Source organism: Monodon monoceros, unplaced genomic scaffold, assembly GCF_005190385.1.
Source record: "Monodon monoceros isolate NGI ecotype Baffin Bay Population unplaced genomic scaffold, NGI_Narwhal_1 Super_Scaffold_18, whole genome shotgun sequence".
Taxonomy (NCBI): Eukaryota; Metazoa; Chordata; class Mammalia; order Artiodactyla; family Monodontidae; genus Monodon; species Monodon monoceros.
In genome coordinates, this window is record NW_021703774.1 from 118,862,869 (window position 1) to 118,876,885 (window position 14,017).

Here is a 14,017-nt window from a genome sequence, read left to right on the forward strand (position 1 = left end):
GGGTCAGCCGAAGAAAATCTTCCAAGACTGCTTAAGGGGGATAGGGTTGGAGGAAGGGGAGGGGTGAGCATATTTTTTAATTACTTGTTTCTCTCCTTCACCTCCCCGCTCTGCTTCCCAAACTCCTCACTGAGCAAGATTGATCGGCGTAACTGCTATCGACTCTAGCCTCGGTTCTCGCATTGATCTGCGAATGGACTGGAATAGCTAAAGGATCCTGAATCTGGAAAGGAGTTCAAGAAGGGAAGAAGTAAAAAAGGGTAGGCGGCGGCCCCATGCCCAGCACCTCACTCTGCCTTGGGCCAGGACAGCGGCTCGCAGCGTAGGGGCGAGCTGCTACGTGGATGCGGCGGCGTAAGAAGAGAGGGTAGCCGCTCTGCGCCGCGGAGTAGGAAGCCTATCCAAACGGGTTTGGAGGCTGTTAAAAAATATAAACCTGTGACTCGTTAAACCCGGTAACTTTGCCCTGCCTAGATTCGAACGCGCTGATAATTCCGCCTGATAGGCTCAAACGGGTTAAACTGCCTCTTACATAACAGGACTGCCTGGCTGCACACAATTAAAACGCTTGATTGCAGTCTCTTCCCGACTCCATCCCTTCACGACCCTCCCTGCCCCTCCCTGCGCGTCTGCGTGCCGCGCGCGTAAGGCCCCGCGAGCTTGACTCGCGCGCATACACGGGCGCGCGCTTACTACACACTCACACACACGTCCACGCGCTCTCCACTTTGACTATACCTCTCTCACACACACACACACACACAATTTAGTGTCAACATGCACGAGGTGCGGGGTGTAGGGGGACTGCCGTCCAATCCTTAGCGACTGACCCATTAGACGCGCCAGCTGCTCTACCGCCAGGCCTTGCAAGCACCCCCATCTTGTCCCCTCAAAAAGCAGCCCCTCCCCCCCGTCACCGTCCCTACCTATATCCGAAAAGAGGTAAAGAGTGAACTAGTTGGCCGCTTGTCAACTGTAGTGCGGCCGCCCCGGCGAGATTGGAAAGAAAAGAAACAACACCTCACAGTCCCTGGCGTCATGATGGCGCCGACCACAACTTGGAGGACTTAAAAGTTACGGTGCCTCAAGAGGTAAAACGCACTGAAGAGGGAAAGCAAAGCGCCCCTCTGCTCTGTTCACCTCAGCCCCGACAAGGAGACTTTTCTAGCAAAGCATCACTCTAGTGCGTATGACAGGAAGGGAAGCGTTCTGTCTCCGATGCATCTCTTTTTTCCTCTCAGTTTGCATAATTGTGATATACCTCTTCCTGATTTTTTTTTTTTCGTTTTCTTTCTTTTTTTCCCCCCCCCCCCCCCCCCCCCGCCCCAATTCGTTTCCCCCCTCCCTGCTGCATCCCCAGTCTCCGGGCGGGGTTGCTAAGGAAACGGCCGCTTGGCAACGCGCGCGAGCCTGGGGCCACCGGCCGCCGATGCGCCCCGCGCTGCTTCTGCTGAGGGTGCAGCCGCGATTACAGCCTCCGCCGCCGCCGCTCCTCCTCCCTCACTCGCCGGCGCGCTCGCCTTCTCGCTAGATAGTGCGCGAGCCGCCCGAGAATTAGCCATACTCCGGACTCGGCCAAAAGCTACCGAGAGGAGGTGTAGTGTGGTGCTAGGGGGTGGGAGGGGAGGGAGGGAGGGAAAGCAAAGACGAGGAGGAGGGGAGGCAAAAAAGAGAGAAAGAACACCCAACAACTAGAGGGGGGTGGGGGGGAAGAAAGAAAAGAAACCCACCCATCCACCAAATTAAAAAAAAAAAAAAAATAGAAAAAAAAAAATCCTGTGGCGCGCTGCCTGGTTCCCGGGAAGACTAGCCAGCACCAGGGGGTGGGGGAGTGCGAGCTGAAAGCTGCTGGAGAGTGAGCAGCCCTAGCAGGGATGGACATGATGCTGTTGGTGCAGGGTGCTTGTTGCTCGAACCAGTGGCTGGCGGCGGTGCTCCTCAGCCTGTGCTGCCTGCTACCCTCCTGCCTCCCGGCTGGACAGAGTGTGGACTTCCCCTGGGCTGCTGTGGACAACATGATGGTCAGAAAAGGGGACACGGCGGTGCTTAGGTAGGAAGAACGTCGTGCTTTTTCGTACTTGTCTCAGTCTGTCTTTCTGTCTCTCTTTCCACCTTTCTTGCCTTCTTTTTAAACCAAGTAATGATGCTGGTGGTGATCACTATCAAAAGACTACATTTCAGGAAATTCGGTTGCTGATTCTGCGTGGAGCCATGGCCCCTTAACCCCGGGGCAGGTAGCAAGCCGGACTGGTGATGCTAAAGCACTTTGCCGGAACGACAGGTAGCCCGGGGATGAGTGAAGTGTGAGGTTTAAGAGGGGCAGGTGCCACTTGGAAACTAAATTCACAAGGTCTCTGTTTTATTGTCATGGGGTACTCTTGGAGAGTCTGACAAGTTTATCAGGTTGTTTCTATTTTACTGCAGCCTAAGCGACTTTTTCAAACTGATGGCTGGCTCCCTGCTCCTATGTATTTTCCCTCTCACTTGGACACTTAGGCTCAATTTCTCCCTTTTCAGTTTTCTTTCTTTCCTCTTACTGCTTTCTCCCTTTTCTTTTTCTCCCTTCGTTTTCTTTTCTTTTTTCCATCTCCCCCCCTTCTTCCTTTTCCTCTTTTCATTCCTTTTCTATTTTTCCTCCCTTTTTTCTCCTCATATTTTTTTTTTATCTCCACCACTCTAATTTCTCACCTCTTATTTAACCCACTTTTCTCCACTCTTTACCTTTCTCCGTTCCCCATTTTTCTTCTTCATTAATATCCCTGTTCTGTGATCTCTCTCTCTCTCTCTCTCTCTGTCTCCCTCTGTCTCCCTCTCTTTCTCTTTTTGACTCAGATTTCCCATCTCTTTCCTCATATCGGTTCCCATCCCTGTCAGACACACGTATGTTCCCTCTAACCCCTTCCAGTACCATTTTCTCACCCTCACAAATCTCTCTTTCTTAACCACACTCCCTCACATACCGTTTTACATTCTCACACATGCTGGCACTTCCATACTCTCCCTAACAACCACTTTCACATTCAGATTCTCTTCTACTGTCTAAAAGGCACACGCTACTTCACTGTTCCACACATTGTCACTCACACATGTGTACACACAGTCTCTCTCTTTCCTCTCTCTATCCCCTCATCTTTCCCTTTTCCTCCCTTTTCCCATTTTAAGTTTTGCTTTTGCTCACTCTCCCTTCTTCCCTTCTTTTACCCAAGCTTGAGCATCAAAATGTTTTGTCATTAATGAACATCCATAGACTAATTTTATCTTTAAACAACACTGCAGATTAGCTTCTAGAAACATTTTTTCTCCTGTGAAAATATAAATTGATAATCAGCGGTGCTTAGATCTAAACAAGGCTAAATGCCCTTATTCCTTCATTTCCCATTGCCCTCCCTTCACCCCATGACACTTCCACCTGACATATATCTCAAATCTCCCTGAAAGATCTTCTTTCTCTCCACTGGGTGGTAGTTGGCTTGTAAGTGCAGATTGCACAAAGTCAATATATGTGGCATGTCTAAGGTGAAACAGAGTGGGCTATGTTTTATTTGAGTCATGCAATATATTTTAAATTTAATGATCTGGGATCTGGGTGTGGTAAATGATTTACACCTTCTAAAACATGCTTATGAGTCCAAATTCATCTGGAATACTATTGTAGTTTCTAATATACATTAATAACGTGCTTTTATAATATATGCTATCTCTACTGTAAATGCAAAATGCCACTGGATGTATACAAAAGTAACAAATGATTTGTTATAACTTAGTAAAATGCCTTTCATTGTTGGTAAAAGAGATGAACTTTTGGTCACACACAGGATATAAATTAAATCCTTGTTTATGTTCTTTATATTAAGTTTGTTTTGGAAGTTTAAACAACAGTAAGGATGAAGTGCTATCTTTAGAGGTTGCAAACACTTATCATTGGAGCTGCGATCTATATGTTTGTAGCAGCATATTGCCTATTTGTAATGAGCATTAACACTTTCAATCTAAAGGATTTGATAGACTGCTTGTCTTTTAATGGTATATCTTAGGTGTTTTGTTTCTATTAAAATAACTGAACCCATGTTCTGCCTCTAGGAGACCTATGTTTAGTTCAGTCATTGCTTCCAATAGTGAAGCTTCTCTAACTAGTGACACCAATATCCTTCCTGGTTTGTTGTTTTGGTGCAGTCCTCATTTACTTGTGTGCACTGTACCTCATCCATTTATATGCCATAATCCTGAGTTTTGTCATATCTTAGTTTAGGGAACTTTTGACTTTTAAACTTTTAAAAGAGAATACAACCTCTGTCTCTTCTGAATAATGTTTCTAACCAATTACAATGTTTTTTAAAATAAACAGAATCTTTTTTTTTTGTCATATGAAACAAATCCAATCTGCATTACTTTTTACTCAGAGTAATTTGCTTACAGTACTTCTAGAATTCTCTAGGGAGTATCCTATTTTTTATCTTTTTTACATTGCCCACAGGTTTTAAACACTTTTAACGTGTATATTTATACGAAATCCTTTCTCTTAAAAAAAATGTTAAATCGTGTCAGTTATTTTTCTTGACTCATCTGCAACTGGTATTTGCTCTCTTCATAGACCAGTACAGAAGAGCTTAAGGACTAATTGAGTGTAAGTCAGGTGACATACTTTTCATCAAAAGTAATGACACAGAGTTATAGTTTATGTTTTCACTTTGGATACTTGGAATTGTGTTTGGTCTAATTATCTAATTCATTAGAAAACAAAACAAACAAAACAAAATCTTCCCTAATACATACACATCCTCACGTCAAAGTACAGAAATCTAGTACTCAAGAGAACACTTTACTGAATTACATGAATTCATTTATTAAGCTTTACACAGTGTACTCTATTTTTAATGTAACACATTCCTCAAAGTATCTCTAATAAAAAGCAAATAGTGGCATAAAAGTTATCAAATAACTAAGTGCTAAAGGCCTGAAAGTGCAAACGTGTCAGTCAGTGACTCTGTTGCTTGTGGTTACGTTAATGAAACAGAAGTTTAAAGGTCAAATCATACGTTTTTATCTCCTAAATGCCAGAATGTCTGTTTTAGAGAAAAGAATCAAGAAAAGCAAAACTTCCCTTAAGTGGTGTTATCGTATAAAAGGGAATTCATTCTGTGATCCACAAACTGTATCTATCATTTTGTAAATCACCTTCTCTATTTGGCTTAAATAGAGGACTTATAATGAAGTTCCATTTAGTTATTTCAACATTCTTATCATTTTAACTTTGCCTCTTAAGGTTAGTGAAGCAATATATTAAATGTCAAAATGTCCCTTATTTCTAATAATGATATTCACTGATAAATCTCTGAAGGATTCACATGAGGTATTTGGACATTCTTGATAAAGTATTTAATGATGCATCTATTCAATACAATAACTTTGGTACTTCCCTTACCTAAACTTTAAATGAATGCATGGATGTCTAGAATACATTGTAATTTGCTACCAATACAAATTAATATTTTCATTAACTTATGAGATACTAGATATTAGATTGCTACCACATTTAATACTTATTGCTATTTTATGCTTAACAGAGCTTGTTAATTTGTGTATGGAGAAATTAACTTCTTCTCTAGTCTTCAAATTGCATTTTAAAGTACATGGAAGATCTGAGTTAATGCTTCATGAGGTGACATAGCAAAGAACAGGAGATGCTAGAACCACATTGGTCATGCTTCAGGACCCAGTGTTTCTAGACCTAGAAAATCAAGGGGAACATAATTCTGCTCTGGCTCAATACATTAATTTCAGATGACTTTTTTTTTTTTTTGTAGTTTTGAAGCTACTTTAATGTGAATCAGTCACTTTATTCTTACCTTATTAACAAATACAGTTATGTTAACATGTCCAAAAACGTTTAATATTCTTTGGAGATAATGCAAGGAATAGCCTCATTTATATCATCCCAGTTTTTAAAAAGACATGTCATTTTTAAGCTAGTTCTTTCATCTGTTTCTACTTCAACTCATCTATGAATTTTGTACATTTTAAGCTGCCATCCTGATATGAATTCAAAATATCCTATTCTCTGTTTGTCATGCTTTAATCGAAGGAAGGAAGGAAGGTTCTTTTCTTAAATGTGATATCTTCTTTAGCAAAGTTGAACACAACTTTGTCATTTTAATGCAATAGATTTGAATGGAAGTTATATGAGATCCTAATAATGATATTGTAATAAGGCAGAAGACTTTTGCTTCAAGCATACAGTATAGAGCACATTTATGCAGAAGATATTTCCATTGGAAGTCACAAAACTTTTACAAGTAGATTTATAAATGGATATGACAAGCATTTATTACTTCTCAGCCTATTTGTCCAATACATTTGCCTTTTGATTATATTAATTAGTTTTGGTTTAAAATGTATGCTATTGGATACAAGAAAGTAAATGATTTATGTATGAGAATGCAGAATTACCAATAACAATAGAGTTGATTATACTGTACTTTTGGAATATCATTGAAGAGTCTCTTCAGTGAGACTCTTCAAACTCATCTGTTAAGTCATCCCTACACATTGATACATCACATATTCCAAATGTACTGTTCAACTATATAGGCATTTTCAGTTTAGAACATTAAGGCACTATTTAAAAACCTACATCCTTATTAAATAGTGTCATTGAACAAATATTTTTAAAATTCTGAGGTTTTTTTCCTTCTTTAAAGGAGAAGTGGTAATAGATAGTCATGCTGAGTCATTTTGGAAAAATGCACTCCAAAATATGGAATAAAATGCTACAGTGTTACCTGTAGTGATTTGCAGAGCTGTTCTATTAGCATGACACATTACTTGATACATTAATACACAATCATTCATTATATTAAAGAACAACATAGTATTTTTAAATTTTCTAGATAAATTTATTTTTGTCCAATTTTTTTTAGTTTAGAAGATCTGATAAGCCCATGTGGTTGTATGCCTTTGAGCACAAGCATATGTTAATGAACTACTTATTTTAAATAGATTGGATTTACAATTAAATAGCTCCATGAGATAAGTTAATTCTGAAATACCTGACTTTTGGAATGTTTGGAGAAATGTTCACATCCTGTATATGACAGTTCTAGGCCTGATTAACCAGATCCAACCTTCATCCTTCTCCTATGCTGTGCTATTGGAGATAGATGATGAAGCTAATCCCCAGGCTGCATTTCCCAGTTGTCCATGTCAGCTGTCTTCAGGCTGTGGTTGTCCAATGGAAGGTAGTTTTAGGAGAAGGGAGGATATGATGAGTGAGAGGCCAAGGTGTTTCTCCCATCCTTCATTGCTTTGGGCAGTGTTCAGCAGTGTCTCCATCTCCCACTGGATAAATGGCTCTTGGGCTTCTGTATACTGCCTCACCCATTTGTTCTTCCATCCTAAAAGTAGCAATGGCTTCCTGCTGTTCTAACTGTTGAACTGTCTTATCATCATGTGTTCTCCTTCTCAACTTTTCCATCCTCTTTGCAATCAATTCCCTGCATTAAATTCCCTCTGTTTTAAATATTCAGAATGGTTTACATTTTGCTGGTAGAACCCTGATTGATACATGGTGAAAAGTAATAGTTTCAGTGATTTTAAATATATTGGGTTGAATTACTGTTTTGCTCATGGTAACATAAATGTTGCTTCCTAGAACTGGATATAATAGTTGTTTAAGGAGGTAGGCATAGAACTATAACAACACTGAGGCGTATTACGAAGAAGAAAAATGGATATTTGGGGTATTGTCCACACCCAGAATATGGTGAGCACAATAAACCAATTGTATAAATATTTAGTTAAATATATGATTGAATAATTAATTTCAGAAGAAAAAATATAAAGATGCTATGCATGGGAAAATAAAGTAGTTGAAGAATATAAATTGGCAAGAATCAATAATGCCGTTTTTTTGTTTGTTTGTTTTTTCCCCCTACTGAGCAAAAGAGAACCAGGGCTAAACTCTGTTTGTGGATATGTGGTCAAAATGCTGAACTAATTCCTACAGTGTTGACTATTGAAATCAATAGGAATTAAAGGCCTTTCTTTTATGTAGCTTAATACCTGAAGAGCAAATCAAAGTTTCCAGTTTCTTATGAAGTATATGATCATAACAGTACACATAACCACTGTAGAAATTAGTCTCTCAAGCCATTTGAAACTTTTTGTTAGAAATCAGATCACTTTTCTACCATATCCTATGCAAAATGTCATACACTAAGACATTATAGACATCACATCACTAACATGGAAGAGCTAAGGGAAGCTTTATTAGTCGGTATTTGTTTTTACTCTCCCGCTTAACTGAGTATTAGATGATGTGGTGACCTTCCCCTTACATGCTTCAAAATTCTTTCTAAAAGATATTTTGTAGGTGTCTGGCTCCAATATAAACAAGCAGTCACCATAAAGTCCTACTTTTGGTGACTTTCCCCACATTTTTGCAGGAAAGATGGTAATTTAAAACCATAATTAATGCAATGACCACCTCTAAAGATTGCTCAAGAGAGGATTCCTGAGTTGGGAAGGAAGTCATGCTTAACTCATTCTTCTCAAAGTTTTGCTGATCCATTATAGATTGTCATGGACATTTTCTCTGTATACGAAAAAATAAAATGTATTGCTCCGTTTTTCCTTGGAACATCATATTACCTGCCTTTTGGCTTTTGTAGAGGAAACTTTAAATTGGACCACAGGCTATTTTGTCAGGTATTTTATGTGTTTCAAGTTCACCGATGGAAACAAACTTCCCAAACTACTAGAGAGTAAAATCTAGGATTTTTCTACACGGGCATAATCATTATCAAATTGGATTTTAATTAGTCCACTGTATCTAAAAATACGACGATTTACAAGATGTTGGAGAAATTTAATAGTGGTAAGAAGTTTTTTGACATTTTGTTAAAGTACTTTCTGTTTTTTACTGTATTCATTTTGGTTGTCAAAACGCAAGGGTTTGTAAGCTCTGTGACTGTTGTTCATCTATTTCTAGGGCTTTAACGTTGAACCTTGCATATATCAGGCCAACATCCACTATATTTTAAATTAATGAATTTTTTGGAAGGATAAGCGAAGGATTAAATGTATTTGTTCCTTGGTTTATTAATTGTTTCAAATTTAATAATATTGTAATATCTTTAATACTATGATAGATCTGTGTGTTTATAGTGATTAAGTATTTTTTATCGAATCCATTTATCAGTGGTCTCTACCTTAAGTAATTCCTGCAGAAGTCCTAGTGGGTTGAGACACACACATTGGAATCATTCAGTGTCTTTAAATTCAGGACACAATCTACTAGTGGGTCTTGAAGAAAATGTACTGGATACTAAAACTATTTAAAAAAAAATACTAAAATAGGGTAGAAAGCATTTTACATAATAAAGATAAGTATCATTTAATTAAACTTTTATTTTGTGTGTTTGTGTGTGTGTACTGTGTCAAGATTTTATATATATATATATATTTTTTACTGTGGGTTTCAGCAGAAAATGTTTGGAATGCAATGATACAGTTGTAAGATTATTGAGATGTACTTATAGTTTTAAGAAGATCTAAGATTTTAAATTATATAGGTAGGTTTTTGCTCTTTGCAATTATAATCATCAGATAACAGGAACAGTTCGAAATTGCAAAATATCTGTTGTAACCTTCTGACATTTTTTCTGTTTCTACCTCAACTCATGGAGCCTCCTCTTCCTTTCTTCTAAGGCTTCAATTAAATAAAATCAATAAAGATACAGAGGTAGAGAGATTGGCTATTTGCTTTGAATGAATAACTCTCAGTTGTGAAAAGTAGTTACACTCCCCAAACCAGAGCATAACTTTTGTATCATTCTGTCTCTCAGAGGTAGGTCAACATTACTTTATAAACCACAGAGTATTGATACCAGCTGATAGAATTTTAATGTGGTCATGTGGCTTTGATTTATAATGTTGAGGAGGTTATCTATTAGCATTGTAGTTTCTAAGCCATATCAAGTTCTGAATCCTGACAGAGGACCTTTGATGCTCTTAAGCACCCAGCTGGCATGGAACTTGGTCTTTTAATCACTTTTAATCACTTTAATCACTTTAATCACTTTCTTTAGGAAAAGGGGAATATAGGAAAGGAGGAATTTGGCAATGTTGCCAGCATTAAGTGTTGCTCTTTTGAACAGAAGCCAATACATTATACTTTCCAGATAGCTGGTATTTGTTCAATTTAAGGAAGATGTTTATAACCCTTTTTGGTACAGAAGTAAATTGCTCTTCACTGAATTTCACTAAGTTGTTTGGACACAGGTCCAGTGCCCATGCTGAAGCTATAAGATAGGGCTGATTTAAAACTATAACTACTGCCATAAAGTATTGAAAGATTTTGGACGATTTAAAGGGCAATGGGAAAAAATGTGTTCTGTTGTCTTCGGAAACCGCTTTACTCTCATGCAACTAAAGTAAATTTAGAGATATTAAAAGGATTTAAGAGATATTATGAACATAAGAGCTATAATCAGAAGGCAGAGAGTATTGTTTGTATATTCTCTCCAATAACATCACATACTCTTGTATCAGAATATTACATGAATAAATCGAAGGGATCATAAAGTTTCCCTAATGTTATAGATATAATATTTCTTATAGAAGATCATACTTAGATATATCTGATTTGTAAATAACCTATTTTCAAATTAATGTCTTGGTACTTGATCAGCTAAATAGAAAATGGTATCTCTACTACTTAACATATTGCTGGCACATTGTTAGTGCTCAAAATCTGTTTTTATTCCTGTCCTGCCCCTAGGGGATATATGTATATGTATAGCTGATTCATTTTGTTATAAAGCAGAAACTAACACACCATTGTAAAGCAATTATATTACAATAAAGCTGTTAAAAAAAAATCTGAATGTTGAATGAAGGAATTGAAGGAAAGAGGGAGAAAAGGAGAGAGGAAGAAAGGGTGGGAAGAAAGTATGTTGCGATATATGAGTGACTTCTAATCAAAATCTAAAACTTTGGATCACTGGGATACATAAAATTCAGCCCATATTGTACTACATGGAATAATTATAATAAAAAGGAATAAATCTTATTTCATGTAATTCATTAAATAATTGGAATAATCTTAAGCCTACATCCTTCCCATGAGGAAGTGATATACATCGTATACACTGAAGTTCTGAAAAAGTATTTTACACTCAAGTATATGTCTTCCTTCCATGTTACTAGTCCATTTGTGTTTATTTTAAAAGATAGATAGTAGCATTTTACCTTGGCCTGTAGTTGGATCGGGGGCGAATTTGGGGGAATATGTTCACAAAAAGAAATTATATATAAGTCTTTGTGTATCTGCTCCCCTGTCTTCTTGAGCATATGTCACTGATCATTTTTCTTGCTCACACATCACTTATATGAAATAATAGGTATAAAGAGTTACTTTTGCTTATGCACAGAGTTTATCTTCTGTTGTAATTGTTTAGTTGCACTGAAACCTGTCATGCTTTGAGGTGTCTAGGATGGGAGTGAAGAGAGTGTGAATACCTACTGCTCTACTTACTGGCTATGTGACCTTGAATGAATGCCTTACCTTCTTCACTTCGTACCTCCCTGGCAGAATGACATGGATTATGTGAGATAATGCATATAAAATGCTAACGTATTATCTGCCATTTAGTAAGCACTACATTTATATTAGCTAATAATTTTATCTGCTTTTCTTCTGCTAGTCTCAGTCTGAAATTCATTACTTACTGATATGGGTATATTTCTCCCCATGTAAATCATTTTACCAATCATTTGTGAACCCACTGTATAATATTCATTGAACATATATTTTTGTTGTGATGTTGTTAAAATAACACTTAAGTAAAACCTTGTAATATCAAATGGTGAGCTGAACCTTGGTTCAACAGAAGACTGCAGGGAAAATTGAAATAGAGAAGTTTGTTTCTCACAGGGCTTGGAGGAAGTACACAGCATACCTCCAGGGGTTGCATGGAGAGGTCAAGGCAGGTTGCCTGCAGAGAGAGTGGCAGGACCTGGGGCACATGACTTTATTAGGGTTCCTGGATGGGGTGCTTTTGGGTTCCCTGGCTAAGGCCAGACTGGTCCATTCAAACCAAAAAGAGTAGGGATCTAAGGGATGCACAAGGGGAAGGCACATGTGGTAGACAGAGGAGAATGTTGCTCACAGGGGCTGCTGGGGAAGTGATGTTGGGAGCTTACATTTGCTTGTTAGTCTTCTCACCTTATCTGGGACATGCACTGGCCAGAGGGGCTAGTGTCAGTTCAAGGTCCCTTTGGCCCACTTGGTGCCCACTTGGTCACACAAAGTGGATGCCCAGGCAGGAATAGCATAGAGTAGTTTAGCTAAATTTTGACATTTTATATTTTAAAGATTCTATTTAATGGGCATACTTGTATTTGTTGTTGTTGTTGAGCCCAACAAGCAAGTGAGAGGACTCCAAATCTGGAAGTAGAAACACACCAAAAAGAGGTTTTATCTAATAGGGTGCAGACCCAGAGAACTCAGTAGCAGTGAAACCTCAAATTTTATTCTCAACAAACTGATGGTAATTTGATTCACTTACCAGAAGTAAGAGATCATTGTAATTGGATGTTCACATGAAATATCAAAGACAGAAGAAAAAAATGAAAAGAGACAGAAGAGAAGAAATTAGAGGGATTAGAAAGTACAATGAGATGGCAGTGGAGGAGTTAGATTAACATTTGTGACAGAGTTTAGAATGGCAGAGGTGATAACTGGTGACAACATTGGACTTGTCGATAAGAGGGTTAAAATTTTAAAAAATGGCTATATAAGGCTTCCCTGGTGGCGCAGTGGTTGAGAGTCCGCCTGCTGATGCAGGGGACATGGGTTCGTGCCCCGGTCCCGGAAGATCCCACATGCCGTGGAGCGGCTGGGCCCGTGAGCCATAGCCGTTGAGCCTGCGCGTCCGGAGCCTGTGCTCCGCAACGGGAGAGACCACAACAGTGACAGGCCCACGTACCGCAAAAAAAAAAAAAAAAAAAAAGGCTATATATTCTGGATAAGGTAGCAAATAATTATTCAGGGTTAGAGACGCCCTTATGGTTTCTTAAGGCATCTATATGTTATGCTGAAGGCAGTGCAGTTCAGAAGTAGTCTGTATGGGCAAGAACTTTCTGTCTATATTGCTATTTTTATCTACAGACAATATATTCAGTAGAAGCTCAGAAAATATGAATGCTTGCTCTAATACTGAACATTTGCCAAATGCACAGCAGAATGATTTAAGTTTATAATCATGATGGAGCCATCAACATCATGATTCAGATTCAACTAACACATATTAAGTACCGACTATATATGACATACTTTCACAACAATATGCAATGAGGTATTGCTTTTCCAGTTTCAAACTTGAAAAAGTAATGTAACTTGCCCCAAGTGGAATAGGTAGTGGCTGAGCTGGAATTCCAATCTAGGTACTTTTATTCCAAGCTCCGTGACTTTATTATCTTGCATCTCTCCCTAAGAAAAGATCAAAATAATTGATAAATTTATTGCTTACTACACTATTAAACATTATTAAGCACAAGCTGCATTTTAGTTACTAAGTTGATAATGATTAAAAAAGTCAAGAAGACATGTCATGGATTTGATGGAAAATGTGAAATTATTTTAAATGAGAGTAAGTACTTAGAATACATTACATAGTCATAAGTATTTACTAGTTGGAAAATAGTGAATTCTTAAAACTATAAATATTCTAGAAAAAAAAGAAACTCTCTCATCTCAAAATGATTTTATCCCTAATGATTTCAAGCTACTGATAATACGAGAAAAGGAAATGAACAGCTTTTGAATGCCCTTTATAGTTAGGCATTATACATTGGTTACTTCCTCGAACCCTTGAAACAACCTACAGTTTTTCTCCTTTGTAAGTGGAGAAACAAACTCATAGAAGTTGAAGATGAATATCTTTCTAAGCCTTAATACAGCTTGTTAATGGCATAACCAGGGGTTGATTCTAGGCCTATGAGTCTCCAAAGCCCTTGC

The 14,017-nt window shown here is 38.2% G+C and overlaps 1 protein-coding gene across 2 annotated transcripts in view; it reads left to right on the top strand.

Moving 5' to 3' along the window:
• Positions 1-1,721: 1,721 nt before the first annotated feature.
• The window catches only part of NEGR1 (neuronal growth regulator 1), a 902,823-nt gene continuing 890,527 nt past the window's right edge, over positions 1,722-14,017 (top strand). For both annotated transcript variants that reach the window (XM_029230110.1, XM_029230109.1), the window contains exon 1: positions 1,722-2,050. In XM_029230110.1, coding sequence (XP_029085943.1) covers positions 1,875-2,050 — 176 coding nt within the window. In that variant the 5' untranslated portion in view covers positions 1,722-1,874. The remainder of the gene's footprint in view (positions 2,051-14,017) is intronic.